The following is a 20,569-nucleotide window of genomic DNA, read 5'->3' as shown; positions in this document are numbered from 1 at the left end:
AATGCATAGCAAGGATTTTAGAAAAAAAAAATAATCCTTTGTAGAAAGTATGGAATGTTTCAGAGAACAGTAATAATAATAATAGAATTCTGAAGAAATCTCCTTCACCTTCTTTCTGTCAAGACTTTGCTTGTTCCACTCCCTGATGTAGAGATTCCACAGCAGTTAAGGGCATGGGTTATAAGTATATGGCAGACCCGGATTTGATCTGTGCCCCCAACTTTTTGTGATACTCAGGTAAGTTATATAACTTCTTTGAGCTGCATGCTTTTTCTCATCTGTAAAATGAATGTAATAATGTCTCCTTCATTTGAACTGCTGTTAGAATCGGATAAGAATGCATACCAGGCCCTTCACATAGCAGTTAGCTTATGGAAGGGACTTAATAATTGGTAGCAGGAGCTATTCAAGATGAATAGCTTAATTATTTGTTCTCCTTCAGGCAGGTAGTTCCTAACACTGACTCATATTGTTATATCAGACTACTGTGAGGCATTAAAAGATGTGTAATACTTATTAGCACCTTAATTTTACTCTATGTTTAATATAACCCTGCTCCAGGTTCTCTGCAACAGATTGTAAAAAAGATAAAAATTTGATACGGTAATAACAGCAACCTTAGCTAACAGGTGTTTCTCTTTTGTTCTAGGTTTGCTATTTCATTATCTCACATATTTTCTTGGAAAGTAGTAAAGATAGGGCTGTGTGTGTGTACGTGTGTGTGTGTGTGTGTTGGTGAAGAGAAACTACAGGTAACTTGTTTACATATTTGTTTGAAAAGGCAGCTGATTAAATACGAAGCGATGGGAGAATCTTTATTTCTCTGTAAGGCTTCTGCGGTGTTTTAGAGACCATACGAGTGAGAGGACAATCACCATCTTTAGAAAAAAAAAAAACAACAACAAAAACCACACAGTAAGTAGAACTCTTCTGGGGTTTCCCTATAGTTTTGTTTTGTTTTGTTGTTTTGCTTTTTAGTCCAAGGAATATTACCCCTGGACAGCTAATTTCACCTACATTTATATATTCAGCACTTTCACACTGTCTCCTGGTTTAATGAAGATTTCCTATCATGGTATTATTATTTTTTTTCTCATCCCTAAGCAAGGTCCACTCTCCACTATGCTCAAAGCATCCCCATACTTTCTTCTATGCGTCCAAACTAGCACTCCACACACATAAATAGAAACATGGGTTTCCTGGAGAATATGTTAAAAGGATTAATTTGGAGAGTCTGATGAATTGTTAAAAGCAGTGAATCAAGATAGGAAGATTGGGATTCTAGTCAGAGTATTAAGACTTAAGTTGCAAAATTTAAGGCAGCTGGATTGCCATTTGCAAATAAAGACAGTAGCCCCTCGTGGATAGCAGTATGAATTAAGTAAGGTAATATGAGCAAAAACACTTTGTAAACTGCAAATTTAATGTTCAGGATTGTTTATTAAAAAAATTGCTATCTCATGAACAAAAAAAGATTATCCCAGGAATAAAATACTTTGATATTTGGATACCTTTTCATGAAATTCAATCAAAACATTAAATTTAAAAATAAAACTCCTATTAATAGATATATTCAAATGTGCTAAAAACTATTTCTGACTAGAGTATAATCAAACTAATAATGGAAGGATAAATTTTTAATCTTCATGTTACTTGGCTATCAGAAACAATTCTCTATCAACCTGGAAACACTTTCTTCTTTCTGCTTCTAGGATACCACACTCTTTTGGTTTTCCTCCCACCTCAATCTACTTTCCTTCTTAATTCGTGTTTGATTCTTACACTTCTTCCAAACTATTCAAATTTGGATACTCAAGGATTCATTCAATAAACTTCCTCATGTTTTCTATTTTACACCCACTTACTTGATATTCTCGTCTAATCTCATGTATTGAGATCAGATAAATATATAGATAGACAGACAGACAGACAATGTCTCTAATTTGTATCTCTAGCCTGCACCTCTAACATGAAATCTAGACTCATGGATCTACCTGTTTAACCTGAAATCCATGTCCTTCTAATAGGCAAATTAACAGTTTCAAAAATGTGCTCACAATCTTCCCTGATTCCCTACTTTCCCCCAATTGGTTAATAGCAACTACTCAGAACAAAAAAAAAAAAAAAAAAAAAAACTAATATCATATTAGATCATCTCTTATTCTCACATCCTATTTATAGTGTTCCAGCAAATCCTTAAACTCTACTTTCAAAATACAGTCTTTGATGATAATACATATCACATAGTAAGGACTGAATGAGCTACAAAGTGCAAAGCATTTAATATAATGTTTGAATTTCATCAAAAATAATAATATTCCTTGGGTTGGATACTACTATTAGTTTAATAATAAAAATATTAGGGTCTACTATGAACTTTATATTACCTATGATAAAAATAAGGCACAGAGAAGTCAAATAAGGTAATTTAGTCACAACTGCTAATCAACAGAGCCAGAATTTGAAACCAGGAATTTGATTCTAGAATGGTAGTATAAGCTGAATGTTAGCTGTTATTATTAAAAATCGTTGTCTAAATGACCAGAAGAATGATTTTAAATATAATAGAAATAATAAGATTTCAAGAAAATGGCCAGAATATATCCATACCAAAAGAATAGCTTTTTTACATACACACAGATGCCAATGAGAAAAGCAACTGGAGAAGGCACTCCTGTGTGCAATAAGAACCATAATATGATTGACAACAAATCTGTAATGCTAATATAAAAAGGAATATTAAGAAATGTTCCTAAGCACTACAAGGTACGTTTTTGAAAAAAAAAATCAAAAGAGAAGCCATGTTCCTAGATAGGATAACTCAAAACTATAAAGATGTCAATTTCCCACAAATTAAATTAACCATAATTAAGTTCTCAACAGGAATTTTTATGAAACTTGACAGCTGATTATTAAGTTCATTTGGAACAGAAAATGCACAATAGGCAAAAACTTTTGAAAAAGAGCAATAAAAAAGAACTGCTCTCACAGTTATAAAAAAAATGTTTCTTAAAGTTTGATTTTAGTCAAGTATGTCAATAGAACAGAACTGACAGACCAGAAATAAATCTATGTTTAAGAATGTAGTGTATAAGAAAAGTCATATTTTCAGATCAGCGATGGAAAATAGACTACATTCTAGTATTAGGGGCTATGGCCATGGTTAGGGGGAGAGAAAGAAGGGTAGGAAGGAGGGAGGGAAGGAAAGATCTTACCTAATACTATACATCAAAATACAAAAGTTTTCAAAAACTTCTCTCCTTCACTAGTTAACAAGTTAAACTACAGTTATTTTTTTTAATCATTTTTTTTTCTTGGAAAAGCCAACAATTTATTGATGTAAGCATACGCCATAAACTTGAAAAAGTGGAAGCCAGGAGAATAAAAAGATTATTTCATAGCAGCTTGTAACAGCTATCCCTCTCCAACTTTCGTCTATATCCCCAGAAGAAAACAAGGAGTGTTAATATATTTCAGAGAAGTCTAACCTAAATAAACCGGTGTGGATAGAAGAAAAGAGGGTGGTAATGTAGATTGTACTAAAAAAGTCTACCAAGAATTTATATACCACTGGAAGAATTCTGCAGAGGCAGAAAGGACCACTAAGACCCATGGAATTAAAATAGTCCACATATGGTTGGCCTGTGATTTAGTAGAACCTCAGGCAGGGAAAGGAGTCCCCAACTATCTTCCCTTTCCCACCGACTATCTCACTGGGGAAACAAAGTAACTAGACTGTGATTCCTTGTTTCAAATTGTGACTCGTTGGAGATCACTCAAACTAGGTCAGGCAAGTGCTTTAAGTTTTAGAATTATAAATTTTTAATTTTAGTAAAACCATAGCTCAAAGACAATAAAAATAACCTAATATGATTTACAAGGAGACTATGCATCTATGGAAAAGTCTGAGAATCAGAACAACCTCCTCCCTTATACATAAAAGAAAAGAATTAGAGAGAGCAAGGGCAAAATTCATATGGAGGAAAATCAACCAATGACATGGAAGAAAAACTGTAGATGATGACAGTTACTTGCATGCAGAGGAAAAATAAAGAGTTTAAAAGTAATTCGAGAAACGATGATAGCTGTGGACGACAAAGATGATCCAACATAAGAACGGTTGCTTTCTCTGCAGTGAAGACCTGAACAAATAAAAATGAAAGACACTGAGTGATATGATAGACAACATTTCCCTCAAATAAAATGGCAAAAATGTATTGGCAGAATGTGTTCAGGCAGAACATTCATGTCATCAGCAGGAGAAACATCCATACTAGGCTGCCTTCAGACTTTTTCTGGCAATACTCAGTGGTGGAATTTAATAGAGCAATTAGTTAACAGGAGAAGAAGGGATGAACCATTAATAATATTCCCAGAAGAGATAAAGACAATAGTCAGGCACCTTCAGCATGAAATATTTCAAAGATTAACAAACAAAACTCATTAGCAATGAAATATAAGTAAGGAGGGAATGATTAGAATAATGAACTCAGTCATGAAGGCGCCGTAACAAAAGGAGTTGGTGGTTAATACTGCAGCCATCTATCTGTAGAATTAAGACCAATGTGCCAACACAATTAAAGTTGCAGAACAGAATGTAAATATTATGAACTGTGACAAAGTTAAAATAATATAATTATCAAAAAAAAAATGAAAATGAAGAGGGGTAAGGACAAATTGGAGAGGAGCTAATCACCTCAGATTGCACGGCAGGGAGTTAATGAACACTGTCTGAGATTAAAACGTGGAGCTAATGCATCCAGCTTCTTAATGATATTCATAGTCTTTTATTCTTAACCATAAAGACAATTTTTTTAAAGATACTCTTGTGAAGAAATATTTAAGCTTAGCAATTCTTTCCCATTTATTTCATATTTTTCTTCTATTAAATCGTGTATATATTAATTATAAATAGCATGTTCATGCCTCTATATTTACCCTTTTATTGGTGCAGATGTGTATTTATATAATTTGGTAATGCTTATCATATGTTAATAGTTTTTTTTTTCTGAGTGTAAAGATTTCGGAATGATATGTGTTTTTAACTTGAAGATGTTATAGTAAAATAATAAACACTCAAACACTTACATGTAAAATGATAATGATAAAAATGATAATAATAAAATGGTTACAGAAGTCTGAAGATTTCTATTTGTATGAATTTGTTTGTAGAGAGGAGGTTTACCAAGGTACCTGAAAGATACAGGGTCAGGAGATCACCATGTTGTGTAAACAGGAAAGAGGTTTTCTGTATTTGCCTGGCCCCATTGCTTTCTGTCTGAACTCTATAAAGAATAATTGAACACACAAGACCAAAAACTGCACCAAGAACTGAGCATCAAGGTTTTGAAGCCAAGTGAAAAGACTGTACATGAAGGGGAGAGCATAGCCTACTCCCAGCCCGTCTAAAACAGAGGTCCCAAGGGCTCAAATTTTAACTTTGCTTTGTTGTAGAATTACTGGAATTGGAATTATCTGGTAGCAGTTTCCCCAGCACAATTATCAGTCCATCATGAAGGATGCTGGGATAGGGGTCAATGGTAAGGTACCGCTTAATTAAGGATCCTTGAACAGGAAAAAAAAAATTAACAAGATAACTGTTCAGTGACTATTAGATGAGGCACGGTAACACAAAAAGTTCTAGAGAATTGAATGATGCAAAATTTGGGGGCAATCATCCCTGAAGTGCAGGTAATTTAATCACCTTAGTTCTCTGGACTTATAAAACCTTGGGAAATATGCTCTACTTACATTTTTTTGAAAGAACCTGGTGATTATTTGCCCTAATTTCCTGATAGTTAAAAGATTCTGACCTAATGTTAAATCACGTGCATTGAAGTTTGACTCAAAACCTTACTATCATCATTATCATTTATGGTAAGGTAACCTCAAAACCCATATCCTTTGTACTTTGCCTATCTGAAAAACTACATATGTAACTTCACAAATGTTAGGTAAGTACTTACTCCCTGAAAATAATGTTGCTAATTCTGAAATATGCAGTGAATTCTAAGATATCTCAAACACAGAATGTAATGTGTTTTTCTGTGTACTGATAATGATGAACCACTCAAAAAAGGCTGATTTTTTAAAAGCATGAAGAAGAGAGTAAACTGTGATTTATAACAGTAAACTTCAAATATCTATCTATACTGGTGGGAGAAGGAGACAAATTAACTTGGAGTAGAAACAGCCCATGGTTTACTATTTTAGGAGACTAGATGTGTGTGTCTGTGGGCAACTGAGTTTTTTTGACTGATAGAAATCTGTGTAATAGTATGGGATTAAACACCTACATAACCTAGGAAGTTACTTTAAATAAGAAAATTCTTTATTTCAGAGTGGCATACTAGTCAAATATAAAGAAAGGGACCCACTGCCATTAATGCAGGAAAACACACACACAAACAGGTGCAAATCAAAATTGCAGGGAAAAAATTCATACAAATTAAAATTGATACATATAATAGAGTATAGTGTATAGTATTTTTCTCATATCAATTGAATCCTTATAAGTACTTTTTGAATTTAATAGATTTCCTTAACTTAGACCTACAGGGACTTTGATATATTATCAGAAAAACATTCAAATACACAAAAGTGTGTGCAAATCCTGAAATGTATAATAGGGTTTATAAAGATCTCATTCTTACTAGTATTACTGGAATTTGCGCATTCTTTCTTAACCGAAGAAGTATTTTGATACATTGCTATGAAACTCACTGTATTAATGAGAAAACTCAGCCTCAGAGAAACTGGCTGGCTTTTTAAAACAGTAAGTGGGCTTTATGGCAGAGAACAAAGCACTGCCTACGTTCATGGGCAAGAGAATCCTAACGTGGGAACTGCTGATGAAAGATATATATTTTCTCTTCATTTTAAATATTTATTTTTATGGTGCACGTGTAGAGAAATGTTCAAAGAGGAAATGAGTCTCTATTTTTTCTGCCAACACCAGGCCTCCTGTCTGTTGACGGCCCAAGCTCCTACCTGTGTGTGCTGTGCTGGCTTTTGCCTTCACTGGAAGATGGAGGAGAAGAGGGGGGACAGGAGGACAAACAACATGTCTGGGATGTGAAAGGGGGCACAGAGGTTTCAATCAGCACAGTAAGATTTGGAAAGGCTTATGAACTTGAGGTTGCAAAATTCCCCAGGGATAAAGGTCAGGAAGCCTGATTGCCACCACCTCCCATTTCGAAGCTATCACATCAGTGGACCCTTTCTTATTTGGTCCACTGAGGGAGTAAACACAGATCCAGTTTCCCAGGAGAATCTTGGTGCACAGGTGTTGTTATGCTCTCAAAAATGTTTCAACTGGGAAGATAAATACTATGACCTGCCTATTGGCAAAGGGCTTACCGATCCTTCTGTTAAGTTGGATTCCCGGGCAGCCACTCTGAATTGATCTAAATGGCTTCAAGGATCAATCTTTGCTGTCCCTGGACTTATCAATGGGATCATTTTCAAAGAAGTTCCTGCCTATGATTATTCTCACTTTTCTGTGTTCAGTAATTTCTTGGTTTCCATGGATAAGTTTTCATTTCTTCAAATACTAAGTTGTTGAATAGTACCGAACACAAGAAAAAAAAACAGTAAATAACTGTGAGTGGCGGTGACTTCCAGTAGGAGGGAAGGTGCTAACTTAGGTATGCCCACTATTTTTTTCAGCGTTCATAAAAAAAAAAAAATAAGAAAACAAAGACATAACTTGTATCTTTTAAATTTAAGCAGTTTTTATAGTAAGGTCAGGTGTTCATACATGTGTCTATGGTATTATTCACCTGCCCCAAATCCACTAGGTAAGGTGATCTCAGTGATAAATTTCTAGTACTGAGAATAGCAGTCAATACGGTGCATGTGTGAAGCTCTCAAGGTTTGTATATAATAACAAAATAAACTTAAAGTTAATATAATTCACCTAATTGGAAGTTTTATGAAAAATAATCCTCTGTTCTGTTTTCACTATGAGATTTAAAGGAAAAAAAATAACTTTGAAGGAAATGAGTAAATTATGGCTTACTATGCAACCCCTTTGCTATTATATTACATTGGTACTATTTAAAGATGATTCTAGTCTAAAATAGACTTTCATATTTATGAAGTAAGGTTAATAATCTTTCCACATTTTATATAATAACAAGCTTTCCGTTTTTTCCTGTCTTACTGGATTTTCACACTTACACACATATGCCTAATAGTTGCTAGTTATATTTTTTGGTATCCAATAATACTTTCTGAAAAGTAACACACAAAAGCCAAAATGTATAACGGCTAAACTATAATCTTGATTTTTAGCATGCTGGTAAGTGATAAAATACTCATAAGGCACACATACACACACCCACACATTTGAAAGGATAAATATTCGTGCTTGTTTTAAATACTGTTCATCCAGAAATAACTTTAATTTCTATAGTAAGACTTTTCCTCATCTTTTCTTTTTAGAAAATGCACGTTCATTTGAGCTGAAAAGATCTATAATATATTGAAATAAAGTCATTTATTCAAGTCAATGTTTCCTGCAAAAATTACCCATGATGTATCAAGTGCCCCTTTTGAAATTACCATGATGTTGTATTTTTAACTTCTAGTGAAAATAGAGGCAAATTTATAGACTAACAAAAGCAACACTGCAGTTTAATTCAGAAATGGTTCTCTAATTTGTCTGTTTCAAACTAACCTTCTCCACTGGTTTTTCAATTGTTTCCTTGTTTTCATTTCTTCAAATAAATCTTTAACTTCAGGACACTAAATACATACTGAAGAGATAAGGGGGTTCTGGCCTCCTATTTCAAGCTAAAACATAACCTCTAAATTATCTTTTACATTAAGCCAAAGCCAATGTCACATACCTTTCGGGAATGAATTTCTCTCACATACAATGGAAGTAGAAACTCAGATATACCTTCAAGTCGGATTCCCTTCTTGGTGACTCTCAGATTTCCCATACCATCCTACAAGCAACGAAATATAGTTCACTTTTAGGTTCATTAGAGAATGAATAACTGGCCATAATTTTCTTAGGGCTAAATTGAGAAAACAGTAAGCTCAAATCAGTGATGATTTAAGGAAAATGAGAGACTGAATCTACTTAATGAATGATTGCAGCAGTCTGCATGCATATAGAGGGCTCTGTGTAAAATGAAAAGACCTCGTATCTTTTCATAGCTCTATCAGAGACTAGGATTTATCTATGAATAAACCCTTTACTTTCTTCATGCATTAGCCAGTTTAACTCTTTTTGGGGGTATAAAGATACTTGCCACCTGATTATTGAAAACAAATTTTGTTTGCAGAGAGTTCTAATAATATTTTTACATTACAGTTATATACATATTTCTACAATATTCAAGTAGTCACATTTGTGGAATGATTTCAACAAGTACTTAATAATTGGCTAGTATAAGTAAGCATGATATTTCTGTATTCAAATTAAGTTTATATCCTCTCCTTTAGAAAACAACACTCTATAAGGAGGATAAAACAAGTATATAAATAACACTTATGAGAAAGAATAACATGAATTTAAAAAGAACACAGTACCATGAGAATTAAGGAAAGATTTCAAATTTGATAAGAGAATAGACAATTTCTCATGGAAGAGATGAACTATGAGAAGGACCTTAAGAATATGGAGTTCCGACAGGAGACGTCCGTAGAGGGAGAAACAGAATGAACATCCTGTAATATTAAGAAACAGCATGACATCCAATCTGGCTCATATATGTACTTTATAATACTGTAAGAGAATACTGTAAGAGAAAACAACTGGAGTTATGTTTTGAAGCCAGAGAAAGGAAAGCCATGAATGCGAAGGTAAGAAGTCTGTACTTAGGTCAAGCTCCGGAAGAAAAAACATAAAAGTTCTTGAACAGCTCAAGGGCTTGGAATTATCAGAGTTAAGCTTTAAGATTAATCTGGTAGAGGCACTATGTGGGGCTAACTGGCAGAGAATCAGTAATAGGGGACAACTCGGTAATAAGTGTAAGGAATATGGTGGAAGAAAAGCCTATGAGACTGGGTGACTAATTTTATCTGAAAATACTGAAAACAGGGACATTTGTGACTAATCCCAGGTTTCATGACTATGACTAAATAAGGAAATGTGGTGATTTTTAAAAGTGGAATAACAAATTTTGTAGGCTCAATGACAAACATCATTGTAGCTTTGGACTTTCTAACTTTGAGGTATCATCAAAAATTCAGATATTTATCCATCAACTAGCACATCTGTAAAAAGTGGGTTGCAGAGTGACAATCGCTTAAGGCATGTCTGAATCTACTATGATGGATGAGCAAGTGTTCTCTGGGGAAGGTATCTATAAAACCAAGGAGAAACTCTTAGATAATGACTAGGTCTATGGGTGGGAAAGGACTATTTCATACATGAAATAAGGGTATGATCAGTATAAGAAGAAAGCCAAGAAATTCTCATGGCCCCAGTCTCTGCCACCTGCCCCTACGTCCCACCACCAAAGAAAGCCAATGATGTAGTATAGCAAGGAACAGAATTTTGAGTAAGAATTAAAGCCCTTTTTTAAAGTCTCACAAGGAAAATGACTACTGAGAAAGAGAGAGAGATTTTGAGGTGGTCGAGTCTAAATCCTCTAATGGAAGGACAGAGTCGTCAATTCTGGTTGAAATAAACTTGGGATGGGATGAAGGACTTCATTTATTGAGACTCAAACCTAAAACTGACCCTGGAAATGTCTAATAGGGAATTGACTAATTTTTTTTTTTTTTAAAGAGAATTTCAAGTTTCACTGAACACTTATTCAGATGAGAAAGTTGATCTACTTTTGTTGGGATGGCACAACCCAGGTTCTCCGAGACAGTGCTGGTTTATCCCACTTTTATAGTGTCCTCTTTCACTTTCAAAAGTGAAAAGTGTTTCTGATTTAGACATCAACTACATGGTCACCTGTTTACTGGCTCTAATTAGTATCATTTTGCAACATCACAGCTATCGACGAACAGAAACTGGCAAAATTAACAGGGAAAGAGACTCAAAAAGGAGGATTTGCTAACAGGAATGGCAAAAGTCCTAAGTATGGGGTTTGCCAAAGTACCACAAAATGATGCCCCTCCAATGCCTGACCATCATTTTTCTCATTGGGTGGAGACAAGTAAAGTCAGTACAGCAATGTTGGACAGTAAAAAGAGCACAGGGTCAAGGAATGACAGCTGATGACCCATTAATGATTAAATTCAGCAGGAGTTAAGAAATATGAGAAATGTTAAGACAGGTTTATCATCAGAAAATGGAACCTTGAATTTTGAGATCTTGAAGTTGACAAAAATTTCAGACAGCATGAAACCTAAAGAACATCTGAGGGGGGGTAGCAGAAGCAGAGTGGAGATCGAACTTTCTGTAATTCAGAAAGAACATTCAAAATGACACGCGTGGCTTTAAAATATTATTTTGTCCCTGAGTGATTTTCTTGACTAAATCTCACACAGTGACTGTCCACATATATTCTCAAATGTCTGCCGGAAGGAAGTGTTCTAAATGTTCCCCATGAAGTTGCTATGGAAACATCTAGTGCAACTTTTAGTCAAACTCAGAACAATAGAAATAAATTCTATCATAAACATAACTCACAATTCACACTAATCTTAAAAAAATGTTTTCATAAGATAACCATCTTAAATAAAGTAACTGGACATCCAGTTAACCAGGATATTATGGGTGCCATATGCATCTTTAATTGTGGAAAGCTTTGAATCTTCAGCTCAATGTTTTCTTCTTATATTTTCTATATGATACATAACTTGAGGCATATAAATATATCTCACTTAAATTAGATGAAATAGATACCCCCGTATAAATGTAGGATTCTTATGGTAGAACTGTGTTTTGAATCTAACCTCACTCAAGCATGTCCATTTGTCCCTCCTTTTATTTCTCCTGTTTTGTATTTAAAAAAATGAATATTCAAGTTCTTCCATATTATCTACATGTAGTTATAAAATATATAAGAATTCATAACATATATACAGTATGTAATCACCCTGGTCCTCACAGGCATGTGCCAAGTCCATTAATAATTTATAAGATGGGGAATCCTGGGAAGATGGCGGCATAGGAGGACTCTGGGCTCACGGCACGCCCTGCTGACAACTTAGATTCTACCTACATCTGCCTAAATAACCCAGAAAACCGCCAGAAGACTAGCAGAACAGAGTCTCTGGAGCCAAGTGTACACGAGAGGCCCACGGAAGAGGGTAGGAAGGGCGGCGAGGCGGTGCGCGCTCCACGGACTGGCGGGAGGGAGCCGGGACAGAGGGGCGGCCCGGTGGCCAAGCAGATCCCCCGAGTCTGGCTGGCAAAAGCGGAGGGGCCAGACTGAGTGTGTTCGTACAGCAAGCAGGACTTGACATCTGGAAGGTTGTAAGCTAACAGCTCTGCTCTGAGAACGGGAGGGCTGGAGGACAACGGGAGGGAGAGTTGTTGAGCCCCTGACGACAGAGCGCAGCTTGGTGGGGAACAAAGATGCTTGCCAGCGCCATCTCCCTCGCCTGCGCCATCTCCCTCGCCCACCCCCCAGCCAAAATCCCAAAGGGAACCGGTTCCTGCCAGGGAACTTGCTTGCAGCGCACAAACACCCAACGCTGTGCTTCTGTGGATCCACCTCTCCTGCAGGTCTGACTCCCTCCCATGCCACAGGGCCCCTCCCGAAGCAGATCTCCAAAGGAAAAGTGAGCTAAGCCTGCCCCTCCTGCCCATGTGCACCTTGCCGATCCACACCAGCTAATACGCCAGATCCCCAGCACCACAAGCCTGGCAGTGTGCAAGTAGCCCAGACGGGCCACGCCACCCCACAGTGAATCCTGCCCCTAGGAGAGGGGAAGAGAAAGCACACACCAGTCTGACTGTGGCCCGAGCGGTGGGCAGGGGGCAGACATCAGGTCTGACTGCGGCCCCGCCCACCAACGCAAGTTATTCAAGACAGCACAGGGGAAGTGCCCCACAGTCCCGCACCACTCCAGGGACTATCCAAAATGACCAAACAGAAGAATTCCCCACAAAAGAATCTCCAGGAAATAACAACAGCTAATGAACTGATCAAAAATGACTTAAACAATATAACAGAAAGTGAATTTAGAATAATAGTCATAAAATTAATCGCTGGGCTTGAAAACAGTATAAAGGACAGCAGAGAATCTATTGCTACAGAGAACAAGGGACTAAGGAACAGACAGGAGGAGCTAAAAAATGCTATCAATGAGCTGCAAAATAAAATGGAGACAACTACGGCACAGATTGAAGAAGGAGAGGAGAGAATAGGTGAAATAGAAGATAAAATTATGGAAAAAGAAGAAGCTGAGAAAAAGAGATAAAAAAATCCAGGAGTATGAGCGGAAAATTAGAGAAGTGATGCACTAAAGAGAAATAATATACGCATAATTGGTATTCCAGAGGAGGAAGAGAGAGGGAAAGGTGCTGAAGGTGTACTTGAAGAAATCATAGCAGAGAACTTCCCTGAACTGGGGAAGGAAAAAGGCATTGAAATCCAAGAGGCACAGAGAACTCCCTTCAGACGTAACTTGAATCGATCTTCTGCACGACATTCATAGTGAAACTGGCAAAATACAAGGACAAAGAGAAAATTCTGAAAGCAGCTAGAGATAAATGTGCTCTAACATATAAAGGGAGTCTTATAAGACTCATGACTGATCTCTCTACTGAAACTTGGCAGGCCAGAAAGGAATGGCAGATCTTCAATGTGATGAACAGAAAAAATATGCAGCCGAGAATCCTTTATCCAGCAAGTCTGTCATTTAGAATAGAAGGAGAGATAAAGGTCTTCCCAAACAAACAAAAGCTGAAGGAATTCGTCACCACTAAACCAGCCCTACAAGAGATCCTAAGGGGGATCCTGTGAGACAAAGTACCAGAGACATCACTACAAGTATAAAACATACAGACATCACAATGACTCTAAACCCATATCTTTCTATAATAACACTGAATGTAAATGGACTAAATGCGCCAACCAAAAGACATAGGGTATCAGAATGGATAAAAAAACAAGACCCATCTATTTGCCGTCTACAAGAGACTCATTTGAGACCTGAGGACACCTTCAGATTGAGAGTGAGGGGATGGAGAACTATTTATCATGCCACTGGAAGTCAAAAGAAAGCTGGAGTAGCATACTTATATCAGACAAACTAGACTTTAAATTAAAGGCTGTAACAAGAGATGAAGAAGGGCATTATATAATAATCACAGGGTCTATCCATCAGGAAGAGCTAACAATTATAAATGTCTATGTACCAAATACAGGAGCCCCCAAATATATAAAACAATTACTCACAAATATAAGCAACCTTATTGATATGAATGTGGTAATTGCAGGGGACTTTAACACTCCACTTACAGAAATGGATAGATCATCTAGACACACGGTCAATAAAGAAACAAGGGCCCTGGATGATACATCGGATCAGATGGACTTGACAGATATATTTAGAACTCTGCATCCCAAAGCAACAGAATATACTTTCTTCTTAAGTGCACATGGAACATTCTCCAAGATAGATCATATACTGGGTCACAAAACAGCCTTTCATAAGTATACAGGAATTGAAATCATACCATGCATACTTTCAGACCACAATGCTATGAAGCTTGAAATCAACCACAGGAAAAAGTCTGGAATACCTCCAAAAGGATGGAGGTTAAAGAACACCCTACTAAGGAATGAATGGGTCAACAAGGCAGTTAGAGAAGAAATTTAAAAATATATGGAAACAAACGAAAATGAAAATACAACAATCCAAACGCTTTGGGATGCAGTGAAGGCAGTCCTGAGAGGAAAATACATTGCCATCCAGGCCTATCTCAAGAAACAAGAAAAATCCCAAATACAAAATCTAACAGCACACCTAAAGGAAATAGAAGCAGAACAGCAAAGACAGCCTAAATCCAGCAGAAGAAGAGAAATAATAAAGACCAGAGCAGAAATAAACAATATAGAATCTAAAAAAACTGGAGAGCAGATCAACGAAACCAAGAGTTGTTTTTTTGAAAACATAAACAAAATTGATAAATCCCTAGCCAGGCTTCTCAAAAAGAAAAGGGAGATGACCCAAATAGATAAAATCATGAATGAAAATGGAATTATTACAACCAATGCCTCAGAGATACAAGCAATTATCAGGGAATACTGTGAAAAATTATATGCCAACAAACTGGACAACCTGGAAGAAATGGACAAAATCCTAAACACCCACACGCTTCCAAAACTCAATCAGGAGGAAATAGGAAGCTTGAACAGACCCATAACCAGCGAAGAAATTGAATCAGTCATCAAAAATCTCCCAACAAATAAGAGTCCAGGACCAGATGGCTTCCCAGGGGAGTTCTACCAGACGTTCAAAGCAGAGATAATACCTATCCTTCTCAAGCTATTCCAAAAAATAGAAAGGGAAGGAAAACTTCCAGCCTCATTCTATGAAGCCAGTATTACTTTGATTCCTAAACCAGACAGAGACCCAGTAAAAAAAGAGAACTATAGGCCAATATCCCTGATGAATATGGATTCAAAAATTCTCAATAAGATACTAGCAAATCGAATTCAACAGCATATAAAAAGAATTATTCACCATGATCAAGTGGGATTCATTCCTGGGATGCAGGGCTGGTTCAACATTCACAAATCAATCAATGTGATACATCACATTAATAAAAGAAAAGATAAGAACCATAGGATCCTGTCAATCGATGCAGAAAAGGCCTTTGACAAAATTCAGCATCCTTTCTTAATAAAAACCCTCGAGAAAGTCGGGATAGAAGGAACATACTTAAACATCATAAAAGCCATTTACGAAAAGCCCACAGCTAACATCATCCTCAACGGGGAAAAACTGAGAGCTTTTTCCCTGAGATCAGGAACACGACAGGGATGCCCACTCTCACCGCTGTTGTTTAACATAGTGCTGGAAGTTCTAGCATCAGCAATCAGACAACAAAAGGAAATCAAAGGCATCCAAATTGGCAAAGATGAAGTCAAGCTTTCGCTTTTTGCAGATGACATGATATTATACATGGAAAATCCGATAGACTCCACCACAAGTCTGCTAGAACTGATACATGAATTCAGCAAAGTTGCAGGATACAAAATCAATGTACAGAAATCAGTTGCATTCTTATACACTAACAATGAAGCAACAGAAAGACAAATAAAGAAACTGATCCCATTCACAATTGCACCAAGAAGCATAAAATACCTAGGAATAATCTAACCAAAGATGTAAAAGATCTGTATACTGAAAACTATAGAAAGCTTATGAAGGTAATTGAAGAAGACAGAAAGAAATGGAAAGACATTCCCTGCTCATGGATTGGAAGAATAAATATTGTCAAAATGTCAATACTACCCAAAGCTATCTACACATTCAATGCAATCCCAATCAAAATTGCACCAGCATTCTTCTCGAAACTAAAACAAGCAATCCTAAAATTCATATGGAACCACAAAAGGTCCTGAAGAGCCAAAGTAATTTTGAAGAAGAAGACCAAAGCAGAAGGCATCACAATCCCAGACTCTAGCCTCTACTACAAAGCTGTCATCATCAAGACAGCATGGTATTGGCACAAAAACAGACACATAGACCAATGGAATAGAATAGAAACCCCAAAACTAGACCCACAAATGTATGGCCAACTAATCTTTGACAAAGCAGGAAAGAACATCCAATGGAAAAAAGACAGTCTCTTTAACAAATGGTGCTGGGAGAACTGGACAGCAACATGCAGAAGATTGAAACTAGACCACTTTCTCACACCATTCACAAAAATAAACTCAAAATGGATAAAGGACCTGAATGTGAGACAGGAAACCATCAAAACCTTAGAGGAGAAAGCAGGAAAAGACCTCTCTGACCTCAGCCGTAGCAATTTCTTACTTGACACATCCCCAAAGGGGATTAAAAGCAGGGGAATTAAAAGCAAAAATGAACTACTGGGACCTTATGAAGATAAAAAGCTTCTGCACAGCAAAGGAAACAACCAACAAAACTAAAAGGCAACCAATGGAATGGGAAAAGATATTTGCAAGTGACATATCGGACAAAGGGCTAGTATCCAAAATCTATAAAGAGCTCACCAAACTCCACACCCGAAAAACAAATAATCCAGTGAAGAAATGGGCAGAAGACATGAATAGACACTTCTCTAAAGAAGACATCCAGATGGCCAACAGGCACATGAAAAGATGCTCAACGTCGCTCCTCATCAGGGAAATACAAATCAAAACCACACTCAGATATCACCTCACACCAGTCAGAGTGGCCAAAATGAACAAATCAGGAGACTATAGATGCTAGTGAGGATGTGGAGAAACGGGAATCCTCTTGCACTGTTGGTGGGAATGCAAACTGGTGCAGCCGCTCTGGAAAACAGTGTGGAGGTTCTTCAAAAAATTAAAAATAGATCTACCCTATGACCCAGCAGTAGCACTGCTAGTAATTTACCCAAGGGATACAGGAGTACTGATGCATAGGGGCACTTGTACCCCAATGTTTATAGCAGCACTCTCAACAATAGCCAAATTATGGAAAGAACCTAAATGTCCATCAACTGATGAATGGATAAAGAAATTGTGGTTTATATACACAATGGAGTACTACGGGACAATGAGAAAGAATGAAATATGGCCCTTTGTAGCAACATGGATGGAACTGGAGAGTGTGATGCTAAGTGAAATAAGCCATACAGAGAAAGACAGATACCATATGGTTTCACTCTTATGTGGATCCTGAGAAACTTAACAGAAACCCATGGGGGAGGGGAAGGAAAAAAAAAAGAGGTTAGATTGGAAGAGAGCCAAAGCATAAGAGACTCTTAAACTGAGAACAAACTGAGGGTTGATGGGGGGTGGGAGGGAGGGGAGGGTGGGTGATGGGTATTGAGGAGGGCACCTTTTGGGATGAGCACTGGGTGTTGTATGGAAACCAATTTGACAATAAACTTCATATATTGAATAAAAATAATTTATAAGATGGTTTCCCTTCTGCAGGAGCATTAGAAAGTGATTGTATTCTATCGCTATACTCTCCTGATCCACGATATTCTTGGTCCCTTCCACTCTTAAAGGGAGAAAAGAACTTCTGTATTTGCTGTTCAGGATGACATTGCCGCGACACCAGAAATTGGAGAACTGAATATACTTATGGCTCAGGTCTCAACCTTGGCTCTGTTGTCTTCATCCTATGTAAGCTTGAACCACTTAACTAATCTCTTTGTGCCTTAAATTTGTCATCAGTAAATGCAGTAAAAACACCACTTAATGTATTTGTGGCAAGGGCTGCATGAGGATATAAAAAGCTTAGCATAATGCCTAACTTATGTAGAAATAAGGAATAGCCTTAGCCGTTATTAACATTTTACTAAAAATAATTTAAATTGTTGTCCCATCATTACTATAAAATTCATATTGTTTATTTTCAGAGATTATTTTTGAACCTTAGTAGTGTCTACAGCAAGCTTTATCATCATTATGGTTATGATGCAGTTATTTATTATCTATTAATTTCACAAATCACTTAACTATTTTTCACAGACAGTGTAGTGTCATTTTAGAAAGGAATGTGGAGCCAGACAGCTTGGGTTTGAAAGTTTCTACTCTGAACATGCAAAGTACTATATTTGTATTTTTTCATAAAAGGTATCATATTCGGCTTGCAGTTTTAATTCACTGTGTATACATTTTTATCTCTTCTTGAAAAGTTAATTATTTTATTTCTGTATGTATTTGCTCTTTCTTCTACCAGAGTCTGTCCAACAGTGGTTTGTATGAAGTATGTGGTCACTAAATGCAAAAGTATTTAACTTATCAGTAAAATTTACTCGATAAAAGTTAAAACAAAAATTGATATCCTTATAAAAATTATGTCATCACTAAAATTTATACAATTTATTTTTAGAAACTGCAGACAATCTTTATTATAGTGTTCATGCATTTGATTTTTTTGGACAAGGTGGAAGATACTTTGTTGAGAAATAATCTCTCTGGAATTTATTATGAAATATTGACATTAAAATAAATCATAGATATGAATGTAAACAAAGAGAACATTGATCGCATGTCGTATTAATTTAAAATCCACACTCATAACATTGCAATGTTTTCAATCTAGTGTAGTCTGTCCTCACACAAGATTCTTTTTAACTCTTAGCTGATTGGTATTAGAAGAGCTGTTTAGATGGCACTAACCAGGATTTGAGTTATGGCTTGACAGGCAAATGTAACTCTCAAAGTAATAAGCATGTTGACATGGATTGAGAAAAAAATTTTTAAATTGTTGGACCATTAAATAATATAGAAAATCTGGGACTTGATTTTTATTTATTTATTTATTTATTTATTTATTTATTTATTTATTTATTTATTTTTGAGACACAGACAAAGGACAAGTGAGGGAGGGGTAGAGACAGAGAGGGAGACAGGATCCTAAGTGAGCTCAGCACTGACAGCAGAGAGCCTGATGCGGGGCTGGAACTCACAAACCATGGGATCATGACCTAAGCCAAACAAAGTCAGCTGCTTAGCCGACTGAGCCACCCAGGCGCCCCAATTATTTAAAAAGTTTTCTAAGAAAATTGAAAGATTCCAGTAGCCAGGAGATAATCATATATATATATATATATATATATATATTACATGAATGTATTTTTTCTGGTTAAAACCAAAAATAAACTTCTTCCAAATTGCTAAGATCATTTCAAAAGAAAGGGATTAGAAAGGGAGGCAAATACATGTACTTTTATGGCTTTGATTATTTAATGATGTTCATTCTATACTTCAATTTGCATGAGGAAATGACCTTAAAAAGGCTATTTAGAGATAAATTGAAGTCTAGTAAGATAAATTATTGGTGAGACCTTGGGAATTAAATATTTTTAATAAAGTAAAGAACCGTACAAGGAAATGGAAGTATTCGATTTTTTGAAAACAATTACAAACCACTTTTGAGTGTCTTTTGTTATTGATTCTTTATTATATGCCAATTTCCCTTAAATATGTTTAATTCCCAACTCCTAATTAAAGAAGAAATTCTCTTTAAAATATGTAGGCATTTTTCTTTCTTTTTTGTACCTGTTTTAAGCTGGTGTTATTTATAATTTATAATGAGCTGTTTTTCCCCAAGCACAAGAAAAAGAACAAACAAAATGTAAGTTGACAGCCTGCTTTATGTGTACGTTTTTACTGCGTTGTTTGCTATAAGGCTGTATTTTATTTTCCTTTTAATTGGCCTGCCTTATTCCTGTCCATTATTAGAAAATGAACTCTATGGTGATAAGAATCGATAGATTTAGGAATATGACATCTAATTCAGCATGTATAGAAGCATCTTGAGAAATTGTTGTTAATAACATAACAACAATCTGGAGCTTTTACAATCTGGAGCATTTATTACCTTTGTTCATAGCCAATAGTTGTTCAAAGTTTCATAATTTATATATCATTGTCAGCATTGTGAAAAGGCTTTAATGTATTCATATTTAAAAACCACAATAAACGTTGCACTTTGTATCTCTTATTTGTACTGGTGTTCTTTT

At 36.2% G+C, this 20,569-nt stretch overlaps 1 protein-coding gene across 1 annotated transcript in view; it reads right to left on the bottom strand.

The window, feature by feature from the left end:
• SGCZ (sarcoglycan zeta) overlaps nucleotides 1-20,569 on the bottom strand; it is a 515,552-nt gene that overhangs the window by 201,667 nt on the left and 293,316 nt on the right. Inside the window, exon 3 of the mRNA XM_042933838.1 lies at nucleotides 8,853-8,954. Coding sequence (XP_042789772.1) covers nucleotides 8,853-8,954 — 102 coding nt within the window. The remainder of the gene's footprint in view (nucleotides 1-8,852; nucleotides 8,955-20,569) is intronic.

Source organism: Panthera leo, chromosome B1 (genome assembly GCF_018350215.1).
Source record: "Panthera leo isolate Ple1 chromosome B1, P.leo_Ple1_pat1.1, whole genome shotgun sequence".
In the NCBI taxonomy this organism is placed as follows: Eukaryota; Metazoa; Chordata; class Mammalia; order Carnivora; family Felidae; genus Panthera; species Panthera leo.
Note: the sequence above shows the minus strand (reverse complement) of the source record. Positions and strands in the feature narration are given on the sequence as shown.